This window comes from Phascolarctos cinereus, unplaced genomic scaffold (genome assembly GCF_003287225.1).
Source record: "Phascolarctos cinereus isolate Bilbo 61053 unplaced genomic scaffold, phaCin_HiC Scaffold_1;HRSCAF=81, whole genome shotgun sequence".
Lineage (NCBI taxonomy): Eukaryota > Metazoa > Chordata > Mammalia > Diprotodontia > Phascolarctidae > Phascolarctos > Phascolarctos cinereus.
The window spans coordinates 41,889,821-41,912,777 of NW_027555514.1; the positions used below are offsets into that span (position 1 = coordinate 41,889,821).

The 22,957-nt window shown below is 42.2% G+C and overlaps 1 protein-coding gene across 4 annotated transcripts in view; it reads left to right on the forward strand.

The window, feature by feature from the left end:
- FYCO1 (FYVE and coiled-coil domain autophagy adaptor 1) overlaps window positions 1–22,957 on the forward strand; it is a 110,897-nt gene that overhangs the window by 82,710 nt on the left and 5,230 nt on the right. For 2 of the 4 annotated variants that reach the window (XM_020987317.1, XM_020987318.2), the window contains exons 15-17: window positions 5,124–5,219; window positions 6,852–7,062; window positions 22,006–22,115. In XM_020987317.1, coding sequence (XP_020842976.1) covers window positions 5,124–5,219; window positions 6,852–7,062; window positions 22,006–22,115 — 417 coding nt within the window. Of the gene's footprint in view, window positions 1–705; window positions 5,221–6,851; window positions 7,063–22,005; window positions 22,116–22,957 lie in introns of those variants that run through there. The other 2 variants (XM_020987319.2, XM_078151646.1) reach the window with 2 other exon arrangements.

Here is a 22,957-nt window from a genome sequence, read left to right on the forward strand (position 1 = left end):
TTTTGGTGAGGCAGTCGGGGTTAAGTGACTTGTCCAAGGTCACATAGCTAGTAAGTGTCAAGCGTCTGAGGCTTGATTTGAACTCGGGTCCTCCTGACTCCAGGGCCGGAGTTCTATCCGCTGCGCCACCTCGCTGCCCCCCTCTAGGTCTCCTGACACTCTCATTGCCTGTTTCTTATCCTCACTATTGCTACTTGACCAGTCTTCCTTATTCTCTCTTTTATGCTGATTTTTACATTCAATTTTCCATCCATTGACATATGCCAGCCTAGTTTTAGAAGACAGAAATTGAATAAAATAAGAGGGAAATTAGCATATCCATTCCAATAGAATGGAGATGTGAATCATATACAAAATGTATTTGACTTTGGAATGTAGGCTGAGATTAAGTCACCCTTTCAGAGTTTGCCCTCATCACCTCCACCCCCGCCCCACACATATGTCAGTTTTCTTTCTCCATTTCATCCTTTCATAGTGTCCTTTTATGGAAGAGGAGCTGGTTGGTGAAAACAGAGTCACCGCAGTTATCTGACTGCAGATAACTGAGATTTGGCTGTAATAGTATTTGCAAGAACGATAGGTGTGGGATGGAAGGAGAACAGAAAATGGACAAATTAGGGTTTTCATTCTTTCAAAGTCCCTGACCCAGTGTTGCTTGTGTTACTGTTTCTTAAAATATTTTTTTCTATTTACTTTGTGCTTTAGAGAAGAGTGAAACAAGAAAACAAAATGAAGGCTCAGAAAGAGGAAATCCTGGACTCTGGTGTTTTGCAGGACAAGAGTAGAGACAGACCAAGCATTCGATGGGGTGACAGTGAGGAAGGGGAAAGAAGGAAGCATATGGAAACTATGTCTGTGATGACAAGATTGCAGTTGCTACTGCCGGTGAATTTCTTCCTGTCCTAAATTTCTCCCTCTGTCCCTCTTCCTTATGATGCTGCTACTATATTGGTAGAATTGAAGGGAAATCCAAGTCAAGTTAAATAAACAAACATTTATTAAGCACCTACTATGTGTAGGGATACAAAGAAAGGCCAGAACAGCCCCTGACCTCAGGAAACTCACATTCCAATGGGGGAGACAACATGCAAACACTGGACAAACAAGGTATAGACAGGATAAATGGGCGGTAACCTCAAGTGGGTACATTAAAGGGTATTGGGAAAGGCTTCTTGAAGAAGGTGGGATTTTGGCTGAGACTTGAGGAAAGTCAGGAGACGGAGCTGAAGAGGAAGAGAATTCTAGGCACGGGGGACAGCCAGGGAAGACACTCAGAGGCCAGAGATGGAGCATCTCATACCAGGAGCAGAAAAGAGGCCAGTCACTAGACTGCTGCGTATGTTAAGGGGAGTAAGATGTAAGAAAATTGGGAAGGCAGGAAGGGATCAGATTTGGAGGGCTTTAAGAACCAAACAGAAGATTTTGTGTTTGATCCTGGAGGTAATGGGGAGCTACTGCAGTGTCCTGAAGGAGATGAGGGAGACATGGGCAGACCTTTGTTTTAAGACGATCAGACTGATGGATGAGTGGAGGAGACTTCAGGCAGGGACACTAACCACCAGATTATTGCAGAAGTCCCAAAATGCACCTGCACTAGGGTGATGTCAGAGGAGAGAAGAGGGCCACGTATGGGAAATGTCATGGGGAAAGGAAAGAGAGCCTGTCCGCTAAACTCCAAAAAGTCATTGCTACTTACAGGTCCTCTCAGTTCATTTTGAAACTCTTCTGTGCTATGTCCAGGGAGTCCTAACTCTCCCTTTGATGGAGTCCTGACCCTCTGCTCTCTGATAATCAAAGCTCACGGGCCTCACAGGGGGTTGAGTTCCTGAAGACTGGCCTTCTCCACTGTGAAGAGTCATCTTCGGCATGAAATAGACTATACAGTGATTTTCTGGAGGAGAGAGAGGGCTTTCTGAATCATTAGCAGCAAAACCACAGGAGCGAATCTACCCAAATCCCTGGAATGTTGGACAGTACCAATGGAATAAAGTGGAGCGAAAGACAAATGAAATAATAGGGAACATTAGCTAGACACTGGCATGAGGATGAGATTTCCTGGTCTCTGGGATCACTAGTCAAAAGGATGTCATGAAAAGCACAACTGGTTGGGGACCGTGTCATCAAATCCAACATGGAGCTTACAAGTTGCATGGAGGGATAGAACCCTTAGTTGATTAATCCCTCACCTTCTCCTGCCTGCCCAGAGATATTCTGAAGAGTAGATATTCAGATTCTTCATCTGTAAAAGGAAATCCTACATCCAGTTTTATTTGTGATGCTGTGTTGTCTGCAGGGTTGATTAATAATCTGTGTACCTTCCTTCCTTCCAACCTTGACTCTAAGCATAAGCCTTCCATGATTATTAACCTTACTGACTTTGAGCATCCTTTTATTCTGCACCCCCTCTACTCAAGTGGTACCGTCATCACAGTGCTTACCACTGGTTCCCTTTCCTCCGGGTGGCAAGGGGAAGTGAGCTGTGTTGGGCCAATAGGCTGGGCAGCTCTGGGAGCAAACCTCCAGTGTGTGCTCTCTGAGGGTTCTGCAGCAGCTCAAACACAGCACCCCAGAGATACCCCACACTTGCCACAAGAAAGGCACTAGGGGCGGAAGCCTGGGAGCCCCGACTCTGTGGATGCCCCTCTTCACTGGCCTGTAGTTATATGTGACCACCATGCCCATCTTAGGCCAGTTTGATCAAAGATACACCAGCCACATGATCTCCCTGCTTCTTTAATATATCTAGCAAATAGCAGTCTCTGGTAGATGTGTCTATGCAGCTAACCCTGGGATAGCCCTATTGTTTCAAGAATCCCCAGTTTAAGGGGACTTCTGAGGGTCCTCCAGTTTCCCTGAAGATTATATGATGTGTCTTCTCTTTTTCGTATTAGCCCTCTGTACTATTCTCTGATAATTTGCTCTTCCTTCTTTCCTTCCTTCGTTCTATCTTTCTTTCCATCTATCTAATCTATCCGTACACGCAGATTTATACCTACACACATACGTGTATATTTAAACATGCGTGTTGTTGTTTAGTTGCTTCAGTCATGTCTGACTCTTCATGACCCCATTTAGGGTTTTTTTGGCACAGATACTAGAGTGGTTTGCCATGTCTTTCTCCAGCAAAATATATATATACAGATGTATATGTTATCATCCTTGTTTTTAAAGTCTATTTTCACTTTGTTATGTTGTATGTCCCCCTTTGTGCTGTTGAGTTCCAACAGGAGGCCGCCATGTTCTGTCATCCTTTTGTGTCCCCTGTAGCACCTAGCATGGTGTTGTGCATGTGGTCAGTGCCTAACAAATATGGATTCAACCATTCAGATCAGTAGTGTTTTGTCATGTATTTCAGAGTCTTTTGCAGTAATCAGTAAATGTGGATGAGCCCTGGGGCACACTCCTCTTAACATGTACCTCTCCACCTATGTCCATGAATTCCTATTGCCTTCGAATGGATCTGCCTCCCCCAAATGAGAGCTCTTCTTGGCAGACCTGGGGTCGTGCCAGTGACCAGTAAGTAAGGTTCGCTCACTCAGACACAAGAGGAGTCAGTAAATCTGAGTTTTCCTCCTGCTTTAGCAGCCGTGCCTCTGAGTGATCCTGGACAACTTGCAGAATCTCTGCATGATCCAGTGTTTTGCTTACCAATTTTATAGAAGCTTCTGACGCCAGCTTCCACAGACACCCAGTCCCAGAGATTATATGCTCCTTACACGCACTAGGGTGCCATCCTCAGGCCAAGATGGGCCATACTATCAACATCAACTCTTAGGTGAGTGGGTATGAGGTTGTTTCTGTTGGACAGTCTGTCTTTTCATCTCTATGGGATGTTTCTGCATATCCACAGCAGTATTTCACAGTTTAAATAGAACATTTCTATGTCTTCACACAATTCCCTTCACAGTATAGATTTTGGGGAAACATCTCAGTTCAGCAAAAAGCAATAGTTACTGGGAAGAAAGTAGGTTAGGATTTTTCAGGTAGAAGATAGAGGGTAGTATAGGAGGTGAAGGTGCCGTGTGCTAATTCAGCTTGCCTAGATTGGAAAGTGGCCCAGTACCAGAGGTAGATATGGAAGCTAAAGAGTCCTGCCCTTTCCTTTAATTCCATTTCTCAAAAGACCCCTACAGTGGTAGGGGCATTGGTTTGCCAGCAGAGTGAATCTGGACGTGACCAGGTTCATGACTAGAGTCCCTTGCTCTCTCACTTGCGGCCTTCTGAAACTCATGGAAGATGGTTGAGTGAGGTACTATGTGCTTTATACAGCAGGACTTACAGTCTCCTTCCTTATACACTCTTCATGCCACATTCTTGGCAGGAGGTGGCTCTGTGGTTAGAGTGCTGGACTTGGCATCGTGAAGACTTGCGTTTCTAATCCTGCCTCAGACACTTAGTAGCTCTGTGGTCCTCTATGGTCCCTTAACATGGCTCAGCCTCAGTTTCCTCATCTGTAAAATGGTGATAAATTCCCCTACCTCCCAGGATTTTTGCAGAGATCAAATGAAGTAACACATATACAGTATTTTTCACACCTTAAAATGTTACATAAACGCTAATGCTTATGATTATTAGCTCTCCTCAAAGCCTGTCTTAGGTACCAGCTCCTTGGGGAAGCCCCAGTTGTCAGTGCCCTCCCTTTTCCCAGAGCACGTTCCATTGACTTAATCTGTGTGAAGATTGTGCTCCCTCCAGTGGAAGTTAATCTCTCTCCTTGAGAGCAGGATAAGCGCCCACCAATAAGTACTTGTTGAATTGAATTAAATTGATCTTACTGAACCTCTCTGGCACCCAATAAATGGACTCTGCCCCTGGGCTCAGAACTAACTGGACTTAATTCAGTGCTCTGGGTTATTGCAACAATAGCATGTTAATGCAGTTCAGTAGGTATGGGGTTGTCGGTGAGTCGACGTGTCCTTAACATCCAGCAGAGCTTTTCCTAGTGCCCCTCTTAAAAGAGGCCCAAAGCGTTGTTACTGCAACTAGGACTTGAGAAGCTATTGATTCCTTAAATGGAAGGCAGCATTAGACATGGCAGTCAGCATGCCTTACCAGGACAAAGGGATTCTCTTGTGTGTGTTTGTGCCTGGCTGGGGACCATCTCTGTGTTTCTGACCTCACAGGGACAGCACATCAAACTCTTTAACACCCGATGGCTCTGAAGACATGCCAGTGGGTCAGGATGCAGAGATCTGCTTGCTGAAATCTGGAGAGTTGATGTGAGTAGCACTGCAGGGTGGCATTGGCCAAGTTGGAGTGCACTGAGGTGGGGAACCAAGGAGGAGCCCCTCTTGGTTGGGGCCTTGATTCATTGGAGGTCAAAAGATTATTGACAAGTCTACCAATTTTGGCGACCTCAGGCAGTCCTTTGATTCTCATGCCACAATTGATGCCTTCATGTAAATGCCACCATCTTTCTCTGGACCCTTCTTGCTCCTTCTCCCATGTCCTTTCTGTCCTGCTACTGCCTGACTGACTTGCTGAACTAGACTGAGAAGTACAGAATGAGAATGTCATGGGAGAATTGCCCATTTGCCCTTACTACCCCAGTACTTGGGACTCCCACAAAGCCCTATCCATAGATAAACATCACCTGCAGGCAGGAACATGGGATGGTCGCAAACCTTTGCCCTTCTTCAGCCCCCTTTAGAAATGTGAACAGTGATATTCCCCAAACTCTCTTTTCTTTCCCAACTCCTTTTACCGTTGGAGAAACCTCATCCACTGTACATGGAAATACATCTTGACTTTCAGACTGTCCCTCTACCCTTTAGGCCATGTGGACTCTCCTTAGGTATTATTTCTACTATTATTCCCATCTTACAGATTAGAAAATTGAGGCCCAGAGAGTGGCTTGCCTATCATCATATAGTGTCAGAGGCCTAAGTTGAAACCAGATCCTTCAGCACCTGTCAGCCAGGCTCTGTAACATTGTGGCCAGGGCAGCTCCCTCCCTGCTCAGAATTTCTCCTAATTCAGTGCCGTATCAGCATAGAATACTTATCAGCTAAACCCTCTTCACTTACGGGAGATACCCACTGGCCACATCCCGGTAAAGCAACATCTTTAGGGGTAACTTCTCTCTTTTTTTACATTTTTAACGTACCTTTTTGTTTTGTTTTGTCTTTCAAAAAACAAATCATGGGGTTAATTTTCCACCTTTTTGCCTTCACTGAAGAGTACAAAGAGCTAGGGAGAACAAACTGAAATCAGTAGGGGAGATCACTAACCATCTTCCTCCTCACCCTCAATCACTAACAGCCTCCCTTTTTCTCATTAGAATAGGGGCCACCTTTTTTGCGTATCATGGACTCCTTGGGCATTATCCTTTCTCAGGATAATGTTTTTAAACAAGTAAAATAAAATCTACAGGATTACAAAAGAAGCCAATTATATTGAAATCATTATCATGGGCTTCAGGTTAAGCAACCCTGCATTAGAATGTAAACTGGCAAAAAAGGATTATTTCTTTCTTTGTACTTGTATCCCCACCACCTGGCACAGTTCTAGGTCACAGTAAGCACTTAGTAAATGTTGATTGATTTTTATCCATTGATTAGTATAGTCCCAATTCCCATGCAAATAATTCCTACTTTATAGGAGCTAGAAATTTTTCAGTTCCCAAGGGTAAAAGTTTTCCTTCTAAAATCTGTTTAGTTTATTATTTTATGTATGTAAAATAATTATAATGCTAATGACAAGTTTGTTCAAATACAGTTCTTACCAAGCTACCCTCCCAAAAATAAAATAAAATGAAATAAAATCTCTGCTTGGTGGGAAAGGGAGGGCCCAAGATTTCTCTGCTGAATGGACAAGAGAGAGGTTGGTGATCCCTCGTATCTTCCTTTCAGGATAAAATTACCCCTCACAGTGGAAGAGATCATAAATTTTGGGGAAAGCAACAGAGAGCTGTTCGTCAGATCCAGCACTTACAGCATCATCCCAATCACTGTGACTGAGACCGGCCTCACCATCAGCTGGGTCTTCTCCTCTGATCCCAAGAGCATATCATTCAGTGTCGTCTTCCAAGAGTCTGAGCACGCTGCCTTGGATCAGTGTAAGGTAAGGGTCCTTCTGGCGGGCCGCGCCATGACTCCACACACCCAGAGGTAAAACCATCAGAAGGCTGTGTCTTCAGACTTGCTCCCTCCAGATCTTTTTGGCGCCAAAGCTGGCGGAACTACTTCTGCAATCACTAGCTTCCAGCCAGGTGTGTGCTGGTAGGTATTCAGCAGCTGGCTCTCTGGGGAAAATATGTTTGCACAACACACTTTGGAGTTTAAGCTGCATTATTCATGTTTCCTCTGTCCCCTTCTAAAGTCCAGAGACAATCAACAAAACAAAACACACCGAGCCCTAATTGGAAGTGTTTGCAGATTTCTGAGATGCCAGCACTCATGCTGACAAACTAACAATGGGCTACCCCGGCCCCAGCCCTCTTTCCCAGGCCCTACCAGCACATTACCTTGTCTGTGCCCCCTGCTGTGAGAGCCGTGGCAGCTTCTCTTGTTCTATCCAAACAAACCAGCCTGGGGCAAAAGGAAGCCACTTTCTGTGCCCTGAGTTGTTTAGCATTGTGCTCCGACAGGCCATCTTTATCCATCTGGAATGTGAGCTGTGGTGATTCTCCCCCCCTTGAAATAGAGCGTCAAAAAAGCATCAGGGGAAGAAAAAGTTTCAGAGCTTGTCACGGATGACGCATGTCACAGGCAGCAGGAAAGCAAAGGCTGCCACAGAGCATGTGATTCTTGATTGTCAGGAATCCTGGATCGATAGCTAGGAAGGCCTCGGGAGCCCCTCCTTTGGCAGAGGTGGAAACTGAGGCTTAGGACGGCGAAGGGACCGACGCGAAGATTGTCCTTTGTTTTCCAGGAGGACCAAAATGATGTCCCCATGGTAGTCAAGTTACAGTGCCTCTAACTGTGGCTGATCACAGGCCGGCCACAGATAGTCCGTGTGGACGTTTGGGGTGGATTCTCTAAGTCTGCGCATCTTAACAAGTAGTAGGTAACATTTGATCCTGGGTCCTCTGACTTCAGAGCCAAAGGCCTTTCACGTGGTACGTCAGCTAGTCCTTGTTTGTCCCTCCTGTGTACCCGGCACTGTGTTGAGTGTGAGGGATACAGCCTCGTGCTCCACTCATTGTAGATCCTGAATTCATGGAGCTCGGACAAGTTGCTTAGTGTACGTGGCCTAGTCCTCCACCACAGCCTATTCTGGTTCCGCGGGGTAGTGTGGAGGTGACCCTGGGTTCTCAAAGGCCGTGTCAGTGAAGCACAAACCGCAGCAAAGACTTCCTGGGTGCCCCAGGGTCAGACCCTGTGTCCATCTGTGAAGCAGCCACTTAGTGGTGCTCAGGGAGCTTCATCACCAGCACCTTAGCTGCCAGGCACTTACGTTCTTGACCACAGCAATGGCCAAAGGCCATTTACAGAGGCATGAGAGGAGGGGGCTGACTCACACTGGGTCAGTCACAGATCCTTGAATGACTGGAGTGTCTCTTAGAATTAGGTCTGATTCTAACCTGAATATCCTAGGATTTTGTTTGTTTTGTTTTGTTTTTTTGGAAGCAGTCTGGGTTAAGTGACTTGGCCAGGGTCATGTAGCTAGTAAGCATCTGAGGCCAGATTTGAACTGAGATCCTCCTGACTCCAGGGCTGATGCTCCATCCACTACACCACCTAGCTGCCCCTGGGATTTATTCTTTTCTTTTTCTTTTTGGTGTGGCAATTGGGGTTCAGTGACTTGCCCAGGGGTCACACAGCTAGTAAGTGTAAAGCGTCTGAGGCCGTATTTGAACTCAGGTCCTCCTTACTCCAAGGCTGGAGCTTTATCCACTGCACCACCTAACTTCCCCCTTAGGATTTATTCTTAAGAAAATTAGAACCGGACATAAAAACTCTAACCAGATCAGAACCAGATGTAGAAACTCAGGGATTGTTAGTGTAGGTGGAAATGTCAGCAGGATTATGTCCACTCTGTGTATCTCTGTTCTCATGTAGTTGGTGATGCTGTGAGCATTCTAGAAGAGAATAAATCCCTTCTTGCTGGCTCTAATTTCTCCTTCTCCAGGCAATATCACTAAGCAATAGCTTGAACCTCAGAATCCATGTAGGCTCCTGTAGGTAAAATGTTTTTGGTTGGAAAGATTTGTTTCTACTATAAAGTCTTTAACGAAAAGATCACACCCAACTTTAGGAATTAGGTGTATTCTACCCAGGAAAATATCACCTTTCTGGTTTTATGCTCCTTCTTAAGTTTCCTGATTTGTAGGCAGTCTCTCCACCAATGCACAGAACAGAAAAATTCACTACCCAGTGACCAGCCTTCTGAGGATGAAACTCTCCATGATCCACATTGGGCCTGCCTTTGCAAAACAGTCTGTGGATAAGCATTTCTTAAGCACTTCTCATGTGCCCAGCCCTGTGCTTGATTATTGGGGATACAAAGAAATGGACCATCAGTTGCTAGGCCTGTTCCCAGCTTGGTAGGTAGGTCCGGCCAGAAAACAAATTTCATTAATGTAGCCTTCACAAATCCAGAGTCTCAGAGCCCCAGGGGCTCACCCGCGGCCACCAGCCTTGAGAACCGAGACCTCCCGGGCTGGCTTTTCTCCTTTCTCACAGATGCCTTATTGTGAAAATTAAGCTAATCTTTGGGACATGGTAAAAAAAAAAACCTAGCAAGTGAAACATACAATAAAAAACTGAAATCAACAGAAGAGACTTATACTAATATTCGATGATGGTGGTAGCCATTTTCACACATCCTAAGAAAACAGAGAACAACAGGATACCATTACCCATCTTTGATGACAAAGAAAATGGAAAAACTCAGGAGAGCAAGACTGAAACTACAATTTTGTTGAAACCTTTGGGGGGATGTAATCTCTCATAATAGGCCAGATATTGTTGAATCATTTCATTCAAAAGGCCTACATCCATGAATATCAGTGTAGCATCTAGAAATAACTGTACTTATGTCTCTGGAAATATTAAAAAAATTAGAATGGAAGGAAATCTCAAGGTAGCTATCCCAGTTAGTGGAGAGGAAGTGGAATGTAGCACAAACAAAGCATTCATAGGGCCTGTTTACAAAAGTCCTGAGGAAAATAAACGAGACAAAAGAAAACATCACATACAAAAGGTCATTGGTGGAGTGGAAACCAAACACAAATCCAGAGTCTCTTTCATGATGTGATTAAGTAGGACTTTACTGGGAAAGTCTTTTGTTACCTTTTAGGGGTCTTGGGGGGATTTTAATTTTTTTTAAGTTCACAAAAATTGTATTTTCTCTCCCTTCTCATGATTAAAAAAAAAAAAGCAACAGCAAAAAAGCCTTGTAACAAATACACATAATAAAGCAAAACAGACTCCCTCATTGGTCATGTGCCAAAATAGACATATATCACTCTGTACCCTGAGTCTGGCAGGTAGCATGCTCCATCATCAGTCATCTGGAATCATGGTGGTCATTGTATTGAGCAGAGTTCTAAAGTCTTTCAGAATGGTTGTTCTTTACCATGTTGTTTTTATTATAGAATTTGTTCTCTTGGTTCTGCTCACATGATTCCTTATTAATTGATATGGGTCTCCCCAGATTTCTTGGAGACCATCCCTTTTGTCATGTCTTACAGCCCAATAGAATTCTGTTCCATTCATATGCCATAATTTGTTCAGCCATTCCCCAATCGATGATCAACTCCTTCAGTTTCCAGTTACTTGTTCATACACACGCACACACACACGCACACACACACAGCTGCTATAAATATTTTTATACGTATGGTTACTTTTCCTCTTTCTTTGATCACTTTAGGGCATAGGCCTCATAGTAGTAGTGCTGGGTCAAAGGCTATGCACAATCTAGTAACTTTTGGAGCACTGTTGTGGATTGCTGTTCAGAATGACTGCACTGAATAGAATTCACAGCCCCACCAACAATGCCTTAATGTGCCTTGTCATGTTTTTTATTTTTTTGTTAGCTTCTCCAATCTTATGGATGTGACGTGGAAATTCAGAATTGATTTAATTTGTATTTCTCTGTTAATGATTTGAAGTGATTTTGCTTATGGTTATTGATTACTTTGGGAGGCTAGATGGTGCAGTAGAGACAGAAAGAGTCATCTTCATGGGTTCAAATCCAGCCTCAGATGCTTACTAGATGTGTAACCCTGGGCAAGTCACTTGGGCCTGTTTGCCTCAGTTCCTCATCTTTCAAATGAGCTGGAGAAGGAAATGGCAAAGCACTCCAGTATCTTTGCCAGGAAAACCCCAAATGGGAGCACTGGCCCTGAAGTCAGGAGGACCTGATTTCAAATCCAGAGTCAGACCAAACACTTGACACTTACTAGCTGTGTGACCCTGGGCAAGTCACTTAACCTCAGTTACCTAAAAATAAAAAAATGAAAAAAAAAAAACCAAACCCCAAATGGGGCCATGAAGAGTTGAATATGACTGGAATAACTGAACAGCAATAAACAAATTGATAGCTTGGATTTCTTCCTCTGAAAACTGTCTGTTCATATCTTTAGGGCAGTCAAGGAATATGAACTACGTATCAATAGAGGAGTGAGATCTTGCTCGTTCATATGAGTCTCCCTGGATTTCTTGGAGACCATCCTTCTGTCTAACGAGACCCTTAGTAGAAATGTGCTACAACACTTTTTGCCCATTTACGTGCTTCCCTTCTGATTTTAGCTGCTTTGGTTTGTTTGTGCAAAACCTTTTTAATTTCGTATGATCAGAATCGCCCATTTTGCCTTCCGTGCCTCTCTTCTCCCTTATTTGGTCACAAGCTCTTTTCCTATCCATAGATCTGATGGGTGACTTTTCTCTTTGCTTTTGTTATTTGTTTAGAACATCACCCCTGAAGTTGTGTGTCCATTTAGAGCTTGATAGATGGTGTGAATGTTAGTCTATGTCTAGTTTCTGCCAGATTTCTTTCCAGTTTTCCTAAAAAATTTTGTTGAATTGTCCATCCTTAGCCCAGTAGTTGGGGCCTTTGGGTTTACCCAACAGTGACTATTATGCTCGTTTGCTTTTGCACATTGGGTCGCTAATGTGTTCCATTGATCAGCCTCTTTATTTCTTAACCAGTACCAAGTCATTTTTGATGATTACTGCTTTGTAATATAGTTTGAGATATGATAACTGCTCACATGTAAATATTTCATAAGTTATTTTTGCATTGTATTATATGATACCCTAGGCTAATTCCCATAGTGACTAAGTTACTCTCAGAATCCCAGCATCCCCTTGGTGAAGATCTAGCTTCATGTTTTATTTGAGTTCATATGAGAAATAATTCATTTGGACCCCTACTCTATTCTAATCAGTATCAATCAATTTGATATGATTCTATAGGGGTGGTGATTATAAGTTCTGTATAGTAGGCTTCAGAGCTGTGAGCGGCACATTGTAAGTTCACTTGCTTAATCATAGGAAGTTAACTACAGGCCCCCCACCCCTGGTTTTCCTTGTCATGGTGACCAAACCCAGAGTGACAGAAGTGACTGAACTACATGGAAAATCCTGCAATTTTTTTTTGTACCTCAGGACCATTCTCTCTTGTCCAACATGAGCAAGTAACAACCATCTTATAACCATCTTATGACCATTTGGTCAATGGAGATGCCCCACGCTTCATCCAACCTATGGAAACCCCCCCACCCTGCTAATATGTCATATTTAGCCTTCAAGAACTAGGCCTATCAACCAATGAGATTCTGTATTTTGCCATGCCTCTTTGCATATTTGGGTATCAAACTCTGTAAATACAAGGTCCTGGAAGAAGGGGGCATGTCATATCATGAGAAAGAGCTGAGGTCCACTTCATTAGAAGGGACAGTGGACCCTCTTCATGAATTGCTGTTGGCTCAGAGCTCTGCCTCAGTCTCTCTTATTGTAGGCTGGACAATTTTCAACCCCACATTAATGGCACCCTGAGATGAGACTGGCAACGCGTGGACCCCAACCTCTTTTGGCCGGCTTCTACAAGGAACCCAAAAAGGAATTATCCACTGGGTCAAATTTTCTCCGATGGCTCCCCTACAGACACTGGCCCGGAGAGGTTGGACTCCCCTCGCTGTCTGCACCTAACTTCCCTGAGCCTGAGGTAAGTCTCTTCAGGATTGGTACATCTGCCTTGATTTACCCTAAATTCATTTTCTTTAAAAAGGGTCCCCTATCAGGCCAGGAGGGACTGTTTGAATTTGTGACTAATCTGCCTAAATTTATAAGCTTCAGAGCACTCAAATTCTCTTTGTTGTAAAAATTATGTGGCCATAATTTTAACTTTATGCACCAGCTAGTGGGTTTTTTCTTCTCTGTTTTCTTTATTTTCATTTTGTTAAGACCAGGGAGAATTGCTAGTTCCTCATTTTCAGCCAGCTAACCACCTAGCTAATTTTAAAACTTTCTGTTGGCAAGGTTAAAATAGATTTTGAGTAATTATAAATCATTTTTGTCATTAGTAGAGAAATATCTTAAATTGGCTGAGGGGGAGCTTTCAGTGGTTCACAGCAGGACAAGGAACCCATCCAGAGGACCCTATGACTAGTGCCTGGATGGATAGGGCTAGGGGGAGTGATTCCTCACTCCACTGCTCTGACACCACCTCGAGGGAGTAGTAATTTGGTCTAGACCTGACAATGTTATGGGAGAGATTCCCAGCCTCAACAGTAAGCTCTCAAGACATGTGACCATCCTGGGAGTAATCCTACCTTCTTCTGACCTGAGAAAGAAGGCTCATTTTGGTTTTACAAAGATGAGGAAAAGCAAAGGTTACTTTCACTGTATTTGCTTAGGATTAAGCCAGTTATTGACAATCAGAGCTAAATTTTCAGGAAGTTTTAGAGGAAAGTAGGTATAAATTTTGCTGAATATTTACTTATAAAGGACCTTTGGGTCCTAGTTGACCAGTCTTAGGACCCTAGAGGTTAGGCCTAGAAATTAAGAATTGGAAGTATTGGAGAATTTGCCAAAATGAATCCCTGAATATTACAGTATTAGCAGCAGGAAAGATACCCATGTAGGTGGAACTCAGGCAGGTAGAAGATTACCTCCCACAATTCATAACTGAAGTGGGGGGTCATCACTAGCACCTTCAGTTGGGGAACTTCTCAGGCAGAATAAGCCAAAAGGTGGGTACCTCAGGAATCTAGTGCACTTCTTTCAGGAGATGTTCCTCCAAAGAGTGCCACTCCTGGTCGGGAATGCCCACAGGAGAGATGAGGGGCAGGCATAAGAGGAGAAATGCATCCTGCAGGATCCCCATTGGGACAAGGGTGAGCTCCCTTTCTGGAGATGACCAAAGAAAGAGCTATTAAGCTGTGTAAAGTCTGGTTCGAGAATACCAAGAGCTCAGGGAATTGCTTTGGCCAAAGCATGGAGCTTTTGATTACTTAGAAATTTATGGAAATTACTGAATGACCTCTCAAAATCAGCTTAGCATAAATGAACTATCGATATTGCTAAATCCTTCCTCAGTCTCATCCTGTGATTATACTTTGGAAAAAGGAGAGGAATGGAACTTGAACCAGCCCTTCTGTCTCTTAGGGACTTGTTCTAAGGACAAAGTGCGCTTTAAATGGGCGAACCCAATTGGTGAATAGACAAAAGCAGTTTAGATTTTTACTGAATTACTTGTTTTATTAATAAGATTCTAAAAGAACTAACATAATTAGGAAACAGGAGAATTATCCTTCCCCAAGATGGTCCTAAGTTCTATATTTAATAGAGGAGACAAGTAAGATCTTGACTTCAAAATCTCCTAGAGAAAAAACGTAGAAGTTCAGGCCTGGTTTAATGTTGCATTACGTGTTCTGTGTGTGTCTATTTCATAAATGATGAAACTAAATTTAGGAATGGTGAGTTCTTTACTTCAGATAGAAAGGGACCTTATACAGTCAGGAAAACCTTCAAGAGAAAGGAAAATAAGTCTCTGGTCTGTGCTATGCTATCTGTGCCTTGTGCTAAGCCATAGCTAACAGGTGTTTTACTTACACCTTTTCTTTCAGCGTGATCAGCCAAAAGAAACAGGCTGTAAAAAAACAAATAAAGAAACTTTCAAAAAAGCCTTAAAAGAGGACAAATCTTTTTTCTCTGTTTCCAACACTGGCTGTGTTGGAGATTGCTGAGATGAAAGACAGATACAGAAATTAATTGAAAACTAAGGTGCCAAAAGAAGATTGGAAATCAAATTTGTAGAAAAGGAATAAATATTTCTTTCATTTCTAAATTATAATTTGTATGTCTTTGTAAAGTATTTTGATGAGCTTCTGAGGTACCACCAGATTCTGTATAGTTTAATGCAAACAACAAGACCACTTATTCCATAAAAAGAACCTTTTAAATGACTAGGGATTGATTTAAAGTTGAAGTTTCTATTTTAAGAACTGCCATCTTAGTCATGAGATATGTTCAGGAGAGATTCAGTGAAATTCAGGAAATTCAGGGGAGAATTAAAATAAGAAAAACTTAGGAAATAGTATAGGAGAAATTAGATTAAAAATCTTATGAGCTTAAATAGTTCCACAACACAGAATTTCAAAAGGAAACACATTTACTAAGCCTGAAGAAGTTTCAGCTAGTCGATCTGTGGGTCAGAAGTTTTGGGGTAGTAATCTGTGAAATTGTTTTGAATTTTAGTGTAGAATAAAGGCATACTTGAAAACTGTACGTGAAGTTGGGATAAGTTTATCGAAGGAAGGGATTTTCATGATTAGAAAGCAGAATCAGGAAATTTTCGACCATTTTCAGAAGAGAATAAAAGTGGGCAAGATTGGAGTTCGTTTCCCATTCTGTTGTTTACTGCTTTTAAACAACCCACCTGAGGGCACCATGCAAGTCCTGATGAGGGATCCCTGATTAAAGTGCCCCAAGAAAAAGAAAACTTGTTTTGAAATCAGAAAGCAGCCGAAGTAAGTGAAGTTTAATGATACTACTGCAGTTTAAGTCAATTGGTTAGGTAAATTAAAACACAGTAAAACTTGTGTTAAAATCAATTGGTTAGTGAAAATAAGTTCAAATTATATAAATAAAGCTATAGTAAGGAAACAATCATTGAAGATAGAAATAAATAAGAATATGTATTAAAAAGGTAGATATAGAAATAAATTGAGTGCACGCACTCCTACTAGGGGGTGCTTAGGTTAGAAAAGATCAAATTAAAGTGAACATATTGCTTATAAAGGTATAAAATACTGCAATTTTGAGAGGGAAAAGCAGAACTTGCAAATTATTTAAAAAACAAAATAAATGTGATTTTTGAATGATTTGAAAAGAAATAGAAAAAAGGTTACACCCTTTCGAAAAGTATCATCTCCATCAGATAGTTTTCCAGTAGTGCAGTTCCCGTTACATTCCTGTGCCATTGTTGGACTTTGGCCAGTGCCGTTGGGCATCGCCAAAAGAGCCAGATGATATGCCTTACCAGTATAAGAGAGGTTAGCTTTGAGGAGGTAGATGATTTCTCCCCTAAAGTCATTCTGTTTGCTAAAATCTGTGACCCCTAAAATGAGGAATTTGTTGTGCTGAGTGAATTTTTTATGAGTCTATTTGCCTATCACTTAACAAAAAACTCTGTGATTGTAACTAAATCTGATTGCCCAGAAGTTCTTAAAGAAGTTGGTATGAACTGTGTATTTGTAACCACTAAAGAACCAAAATGGGGTTTACTAGAGGAATTAAGGGAGTAAAAGAAAGAAAAGAGTCGTGTTGAAGGAAAGTTAAGGCCCAGTAGGTGGGTAAAGAAAATTGGAGTCTGTTTGCACTGACAGCGTAAATTCAGGGTTTGAAAGTAAAGAGTTTGGGAGTTTTGAAAAGGAGATTTCAGAGAGGATCTTAATCCCACTGAAATAGAAAAGATTTAGGAATATTTTTTAAGCAATGCCGCTTTCATAGTTGTTGCAGTCTCCCTTCTCCAATCAATATGTCTATAAAATACGTTTCATAAAATGCATATTAATTGATTGTTTGATAGAGAAAGGATTATCTCTTTGCTCTGGTTTAAATAGTCATGCTATAAGTTTAGCCATTCATAAAATGTAAAGGAATTGGTTTGGCTCTTTGGACGCTCAAAGAAACAAAGCAGCAATAATGGGAAATTGGGAGTGTCACCATGAATTATTTTGAATATAAGCCAACTAAAAATAATGGAACCTTGTGCAAAGTGAAGTTTACTTATTGCCACTAGTCAGTATAAATCAAAATTGATTGGGTTGAAAATGTTCTAATGGTAGTAAATTAGAGAATCTAACCAGTCCTGGTGTGTACAAAGGGAGTAATAAATATTCACTCCCATCTCCCAGGGTTGTTGGGAGAAACCCGTAATTGTGAAGTGCTTAACACCGTGCCAGGTTTGTGTAAAGGAAGAGCACTGTGGTGTTCAGACCTTGTAGGAATACAGTTGAGCAAAATGGTATCCCATTTATAGGTGCCTTTACTAATTGGCATGGAATGTTAATAAAATTGGGAAACTATAGACTAAACATTTTAAAGTATTATTGAGAACAGGCTTAGGCAACTTGTAAGACATGGAAAAAGCCTGGCATGTGGTGGGCACTACACAAACTACTATGGTTAATATGCAAATGCCTAGGGTAATAAGATAGATGACTTTCTATGAATTGGTAAGTTTGAAAGGTATTTAACTAGATTATTATCACCTGATTGGTGATGTTTTCAATACAGAATGTCTGAGAAGATGTTAAAGCAAGTGTCTTCCTCTTTTCAGTCTGAATACTGTTATATTATAAATATATCTATTAGTATATTTTGTGTAAAAAAAAAACCAGACAACAATAGTAATAATGATAATGATAAATGACTTACTGTGGAGAGAAAAACATGGTAAAATCCTCTTAGGTGATCTTTATCTGTGAGGGTCTTTGGGAAGAGCCCCACTGACAGGATGGTGTGAAACTCAGCTGCAGTGCCTTTTGAGGAAACAAGGCCTCATCTTTAATGCTGTTATTTTGAACCAACTATGAACTTGTGGTGAAGAAGTGGAAACAGAAATACAAGGTTAAACGGATCTTCTTGAGTCTGAGTGACCAAGAAGGAGCAGCCACTCTTCCCCAGAACTTCGATCACCGCATATACATTTTTATGTGGGAAGGGGGAAGGAGTATCATTGTGGCACACAAGGGATAATAGATTTAATTAAGCAAGAATGGGCTGCTCCAGGCATCCCCCCAGTGGCAGCTTGTATGATAGTCATTTGTCCAACTTATATAGCTTTTAATCAGCTGGCCTTTCAAGTTACATCCAACGATGGCCATCTGTTAGCGTGCACCCCTCTTAGAGAGCTTACAGAAAAAAAAAACCCTAAAAAGCAAAAAAAAAAAAAAAGAAAGAAAAGAAACAAAAAAGAAAAAGAAGATCATTATTGTGTCCAAGTCAGTCCTTGAAATTGTGCCCAGGTATGACCCACTTGTCTACACGGACTGTGCTGGGGGAATCTCATTTCACTCTCATCCTGTTGTATTCTTGAAATACTCTGATCTCCCTTTGCTTTATCGCAAACCAAGGGTGGGGTGATAGTTATGAATGGCTGAAATTTGTGAACAGTTAAAAAATTCTCAATGAAAAATTCGAGGCTAGTCTATGAGAGAAATAGCAGTTATCTAGCCCTAAGCTATACTTAGTGAAACTTTGCTGTTTGAGGCAGAGTCTCTTCGGACGCCAGTTTGCTGTTTTTCCTAGTCTTGTGTAAATGTCTGATCCTTCATAAAGCCGGTGGTTCATCGTTCAAGGGAAATGTCACGTACCTTGCAGTCTGAGGATTGCCACAGATGGATGTCTGTCCCTGGGAGAGTCGAGAGAATGGCCTTGTGAAGGGGAACGTGGAGGATTCTCTAAACCTATGCCCATCTTGGTGAAGAAGAAATTTTCCCACCAGGTTAATTCTGAGGCTGGCTATGCCGTCCTGTCATATTGTTGGCTGCCTGTGACTCATACCTTAAATCAAACAGAACTAATGCCGCCACGTCCCTGCCTTTCTCCTCAAACAGCAAATTCCATTGATAAGGGCAAATGTAAGAGAAGATGAACCCTGTTGGTGATTTAATTAAGGTATACATGGTAGTATAATGAGGGATCATTTTCAATTGTCAGTTGAATCACAAATAATAGAGACCATGAAGCCTTATAATTGGTGAGTTACTTAGTTTATAAGAGACCACCCTATAACCTTCTTTCATCATGATAATATGATTAGTGGGAGATATGATGAAATTTTCAAAATTAGATTAAGAATTTTACATGTAAGAAATTGTTTGGGGGCAGCTAGGTGGTGCAGAGGATAGAGCACTGGCCTGAAGTCAGGAGGACCTGAGTTCAAATCCAGCCTCAGACCAAACACTTGACACTTACTAGCTGTGTGACCCTGGGCAAGTCACTTAACCCCAATTGCCTAAAAAAAAAAGAAAAAAAAAGAAATTGTTTGAAACATCTGTGTAATCATATTAAGAGAGACAAATACTCCTTTTCCAATTTTCCTTAGATGAATACTAGAGATAAGATTTGAATTATTTAGCCTAAAATTTTTGTTCTTCCTAAAATTAATGTGAGGATAATTGGGTATTGGTGGAACAACAGTTTATGGGACCAAATTGTTGTTCTATTGATTATTAAGCCTAAAACAGAAACATCTTTCAGTTTCAGTTTGAAGAAAAGAATGTTTCCAATTTTATTTGGGTTTATTATTACCACCCGAATGCTGAGCATATCTTGAAAGGCAAACATGTTTTGTTATAAATAAATTATTTGACATGCAGTGTCTTGAAGTTGACTATTTGATCTATTTATGCCTCCTATCCCAGAATTTTTTGCTACAATTGAAATTATTTTGGCAACTTTTAAATGAATTCAGTTGTTTATCAGGGGTCGTCATTGTTAAAAAAAAATTTGTTCTGTTAATAATTTACTAGCAAAATCTCATCCTCCTAGGGGAACGATGAGCAGCTAAAAGAAAATAGCTAGAGTGATAATTTTTCAGTTGGTTTTAATAAATAGTTGTAACAAGATTAGGTAATTATGTGTGCCAAATATAAAGTTTGGGTTCAGAATTTTAAAATTTTTCAGTTCTTATTTGAATTTGCCAACCTGAAAATGTAAATTCTCTGGTCTAGTGATGTTCATATCAATGCTACTAAGGTTTGAGCTGGCTCGCACTACCTGACCTGGTTATTGCTAAAGCAAACGAGAATTATATTAAGATCTATTTTGTAAGAGATTGTTTAACAGAGAAGGGCTCTCTGCAAGTGACCTGAACTGGAGAAGTAAATCCACCAGAAGCCGCTCTGAAGCCCCGCTCATTCCAGTATTCATTCCTAAGAGGAGAGATCTCCAGAGGACCACAGGACTGCATCAGAGAATGTTTCAGAGACCGGACAGCTGTATGAGACGGGACGAGTGAGTGTGCCACCTTCATCGCCACCGTCCCCTCCACAGATGGCGCCTAACCCCCCTGTTCCTGAGCCTGTGGTGATGAACCTCGAATCCTCCGCTTTGGCCTTCGCTCCAGCACTGATAACAGGGACCCCAGGGCTCACCCTATTTCTTATTTCCCTCCACTCCCTGTGCTACAGCTGTCTAGACCTGTTTGTGTTGTCTGCAGGGGCGTTGCCTCTCATCGCCAGAATGGAAGGCTGAATGGCTTGAATCGTTTCCACGTAGGGCAGACGGTGCTGGTGTTACTGCACTTGAACAAATGCTCTGTGGTCCCCCAATTTTCATGTTGTGTGGGACATGTTTTGTTAGGTATTTGTGCCTCATGGTTCTTGGTTAGCAAGAGCGTCCCTCCAGACATCTATTATTACATTTAATATATTATTGAGTTAATGTGTAATCAGATGGAACATAGTGTGTTACAAGTTATGCCCATTTTCCCTCTTTACTCGTGTCACCTTAGTGCCTCGGTGAGGGGACTACCCCTCTACTGGTTTTGCATCGCTCATGGAGGACTGCCCTCCATTCATTTAGATTGTAACGATCCACAGAAAGGCTGGGGATCAAAATGTGAGGAATAATCCACTTGGACCCCTACTCTATTCCAATCAGGATTAATCAGTTTGATATGATTCTAGAAGAGTAGTGGTTATAAGTTCTGTATATTACGCTTCAGAGCTGTGAGCTGCAGATTGTAAGTTCACTGCTTAATCATAGAAGTTAACTAGAGGCCCTCCACCCTTGGTTTTTTTTGTCGTGGTGACCAAGCCCAGTGTGGCAAAGGTAAACCCAACTACATAAAAAGTCCTCCAATTTATTCATGTACCACTGGACCAATTTCTCTTGTCCAACACAAGCAGGTGACCATCTTATGACCACTTAGTGAAGATGCCCCATGCTTCACCCAACCTATGACTCTCCTTCCCCACCCTGCTAATATGTCATTTTTGGCCCTCAAGAGCAAGGTCTATCAGCCAGTGAGATTCTGTGCTTTCCTATGCTTTTTTTTGCATATTTGGGTATCAAACTCTCTAAATACCAGGTCCTATCTCAGATCATAAGGAGGATCTGAGGTCTTCAGTAGAGGGGACCATGGACCCCTTAATAAAGTGCCATTGGCTCAGAGCTCTGCCTCAGCCTCTTATTGTAGGTTGGACAAGTATAATCTCCGCATTAAATTCAACAAACCTGCCCTGCCCCTTGGCCTCAACTTCGGAGTAAATAAAGTTGGTGTTTTGGCCTAGCATCTCCATCCCTACCCCTTCCTTAGAACCATCATCCCCTGGTAGCTGTCTTCTAGGAGAAGAGTTGTATCACCTTTCCATTGATCACTGAAAGGGTGAAAAGCCCATTGGATTGGGGGTCAGGAGACCCAGCTTCCTAGTCCAAACTGTGCTGCCTTCTGGCTTTGATATGGGGGATGAACCAATCGGTCTTTAAGGCAGCTCTGTTCCAGGTTTGCCCCTCGTCTTCTCTAAAATGAAAGTGTTAGACTATGTCATTGTCCAGCTCTGAAACTGGCATCTTGTGTCTCCTCTGGTTTGATTTTCAGGTTCTAATTCCCATGATCCGTTGCAATTCCCACCGGGAGAACATCAAAGGTCAGCTGAAGGTCAGGAACCCAGGGATTTACATCCTGATATTCGACAATACCTTCTCAAGGTAGGTGAAGTTTTTTTTCCTGGGAATAATGTTGAAGGCATTCTTAACTTGTGCGCCCCCAGTGGTGACACCTGAGATGAAACCACACGAGGCTGTATGGACAGGCTCAAAAATCAGGGGCTGCAAGGCGCCTCCTCACCCCTGCACAGCCAGGACGTCCACATTCCCAAAGGGTCACGGTCAGGCCCAGGAGTTGGAATGACCGCCTCCCCTCTCGGCTGCTCCATGAGATGTGGGCAGTTCGTGTTACTTTTCTGTTTCCTAAACACCTAAATCAAGGTCTGGCAACCCTCCCAGAGTGGTATGCCAAGCTTGAGTTGTTTCCTCTCTCACAGGGAGGAAAAAGATGGGGGACCTTGCCTAATGAGCCTGGATTTCAGCACAGGCCTCTTTGGTTCTACACCCCGGGAGCAGACTCCCTTCGGCCTTAGACTCCCATGATTAAATGCTCCAGCTCTGCTGAGAGGATAGTAAGACCCCAAGCTTTCCTCCCTCTTCTCCTCCCACATGATCTTTGGCCTTCAAAAATGCAGATACCCCAGGGAGGGGCCGCTCCTTAAGCCCTTTTGAACTAATACTTCGACTATCAGTTAATTCTTTAGCAGGAATGGGAAACCAGATGGCTTCTTCAGATTCAGTTTGGGAAGGCACTGGTACCCACATACGACTTAAAATCATCTCTGGTGTGTACCACAGGTCGCCAAGCTCCAGCCTAAAACTCTGCTTCCATAGTTAAATGGAGAGGTGCTCACAGAAGAGCTGTGGGGAAGAGTATTTTAAACACATTCCCTGATTCAGCTGCCCAGGCTGATTTACAACTAGCCTTCCATCTTTCTTCTATG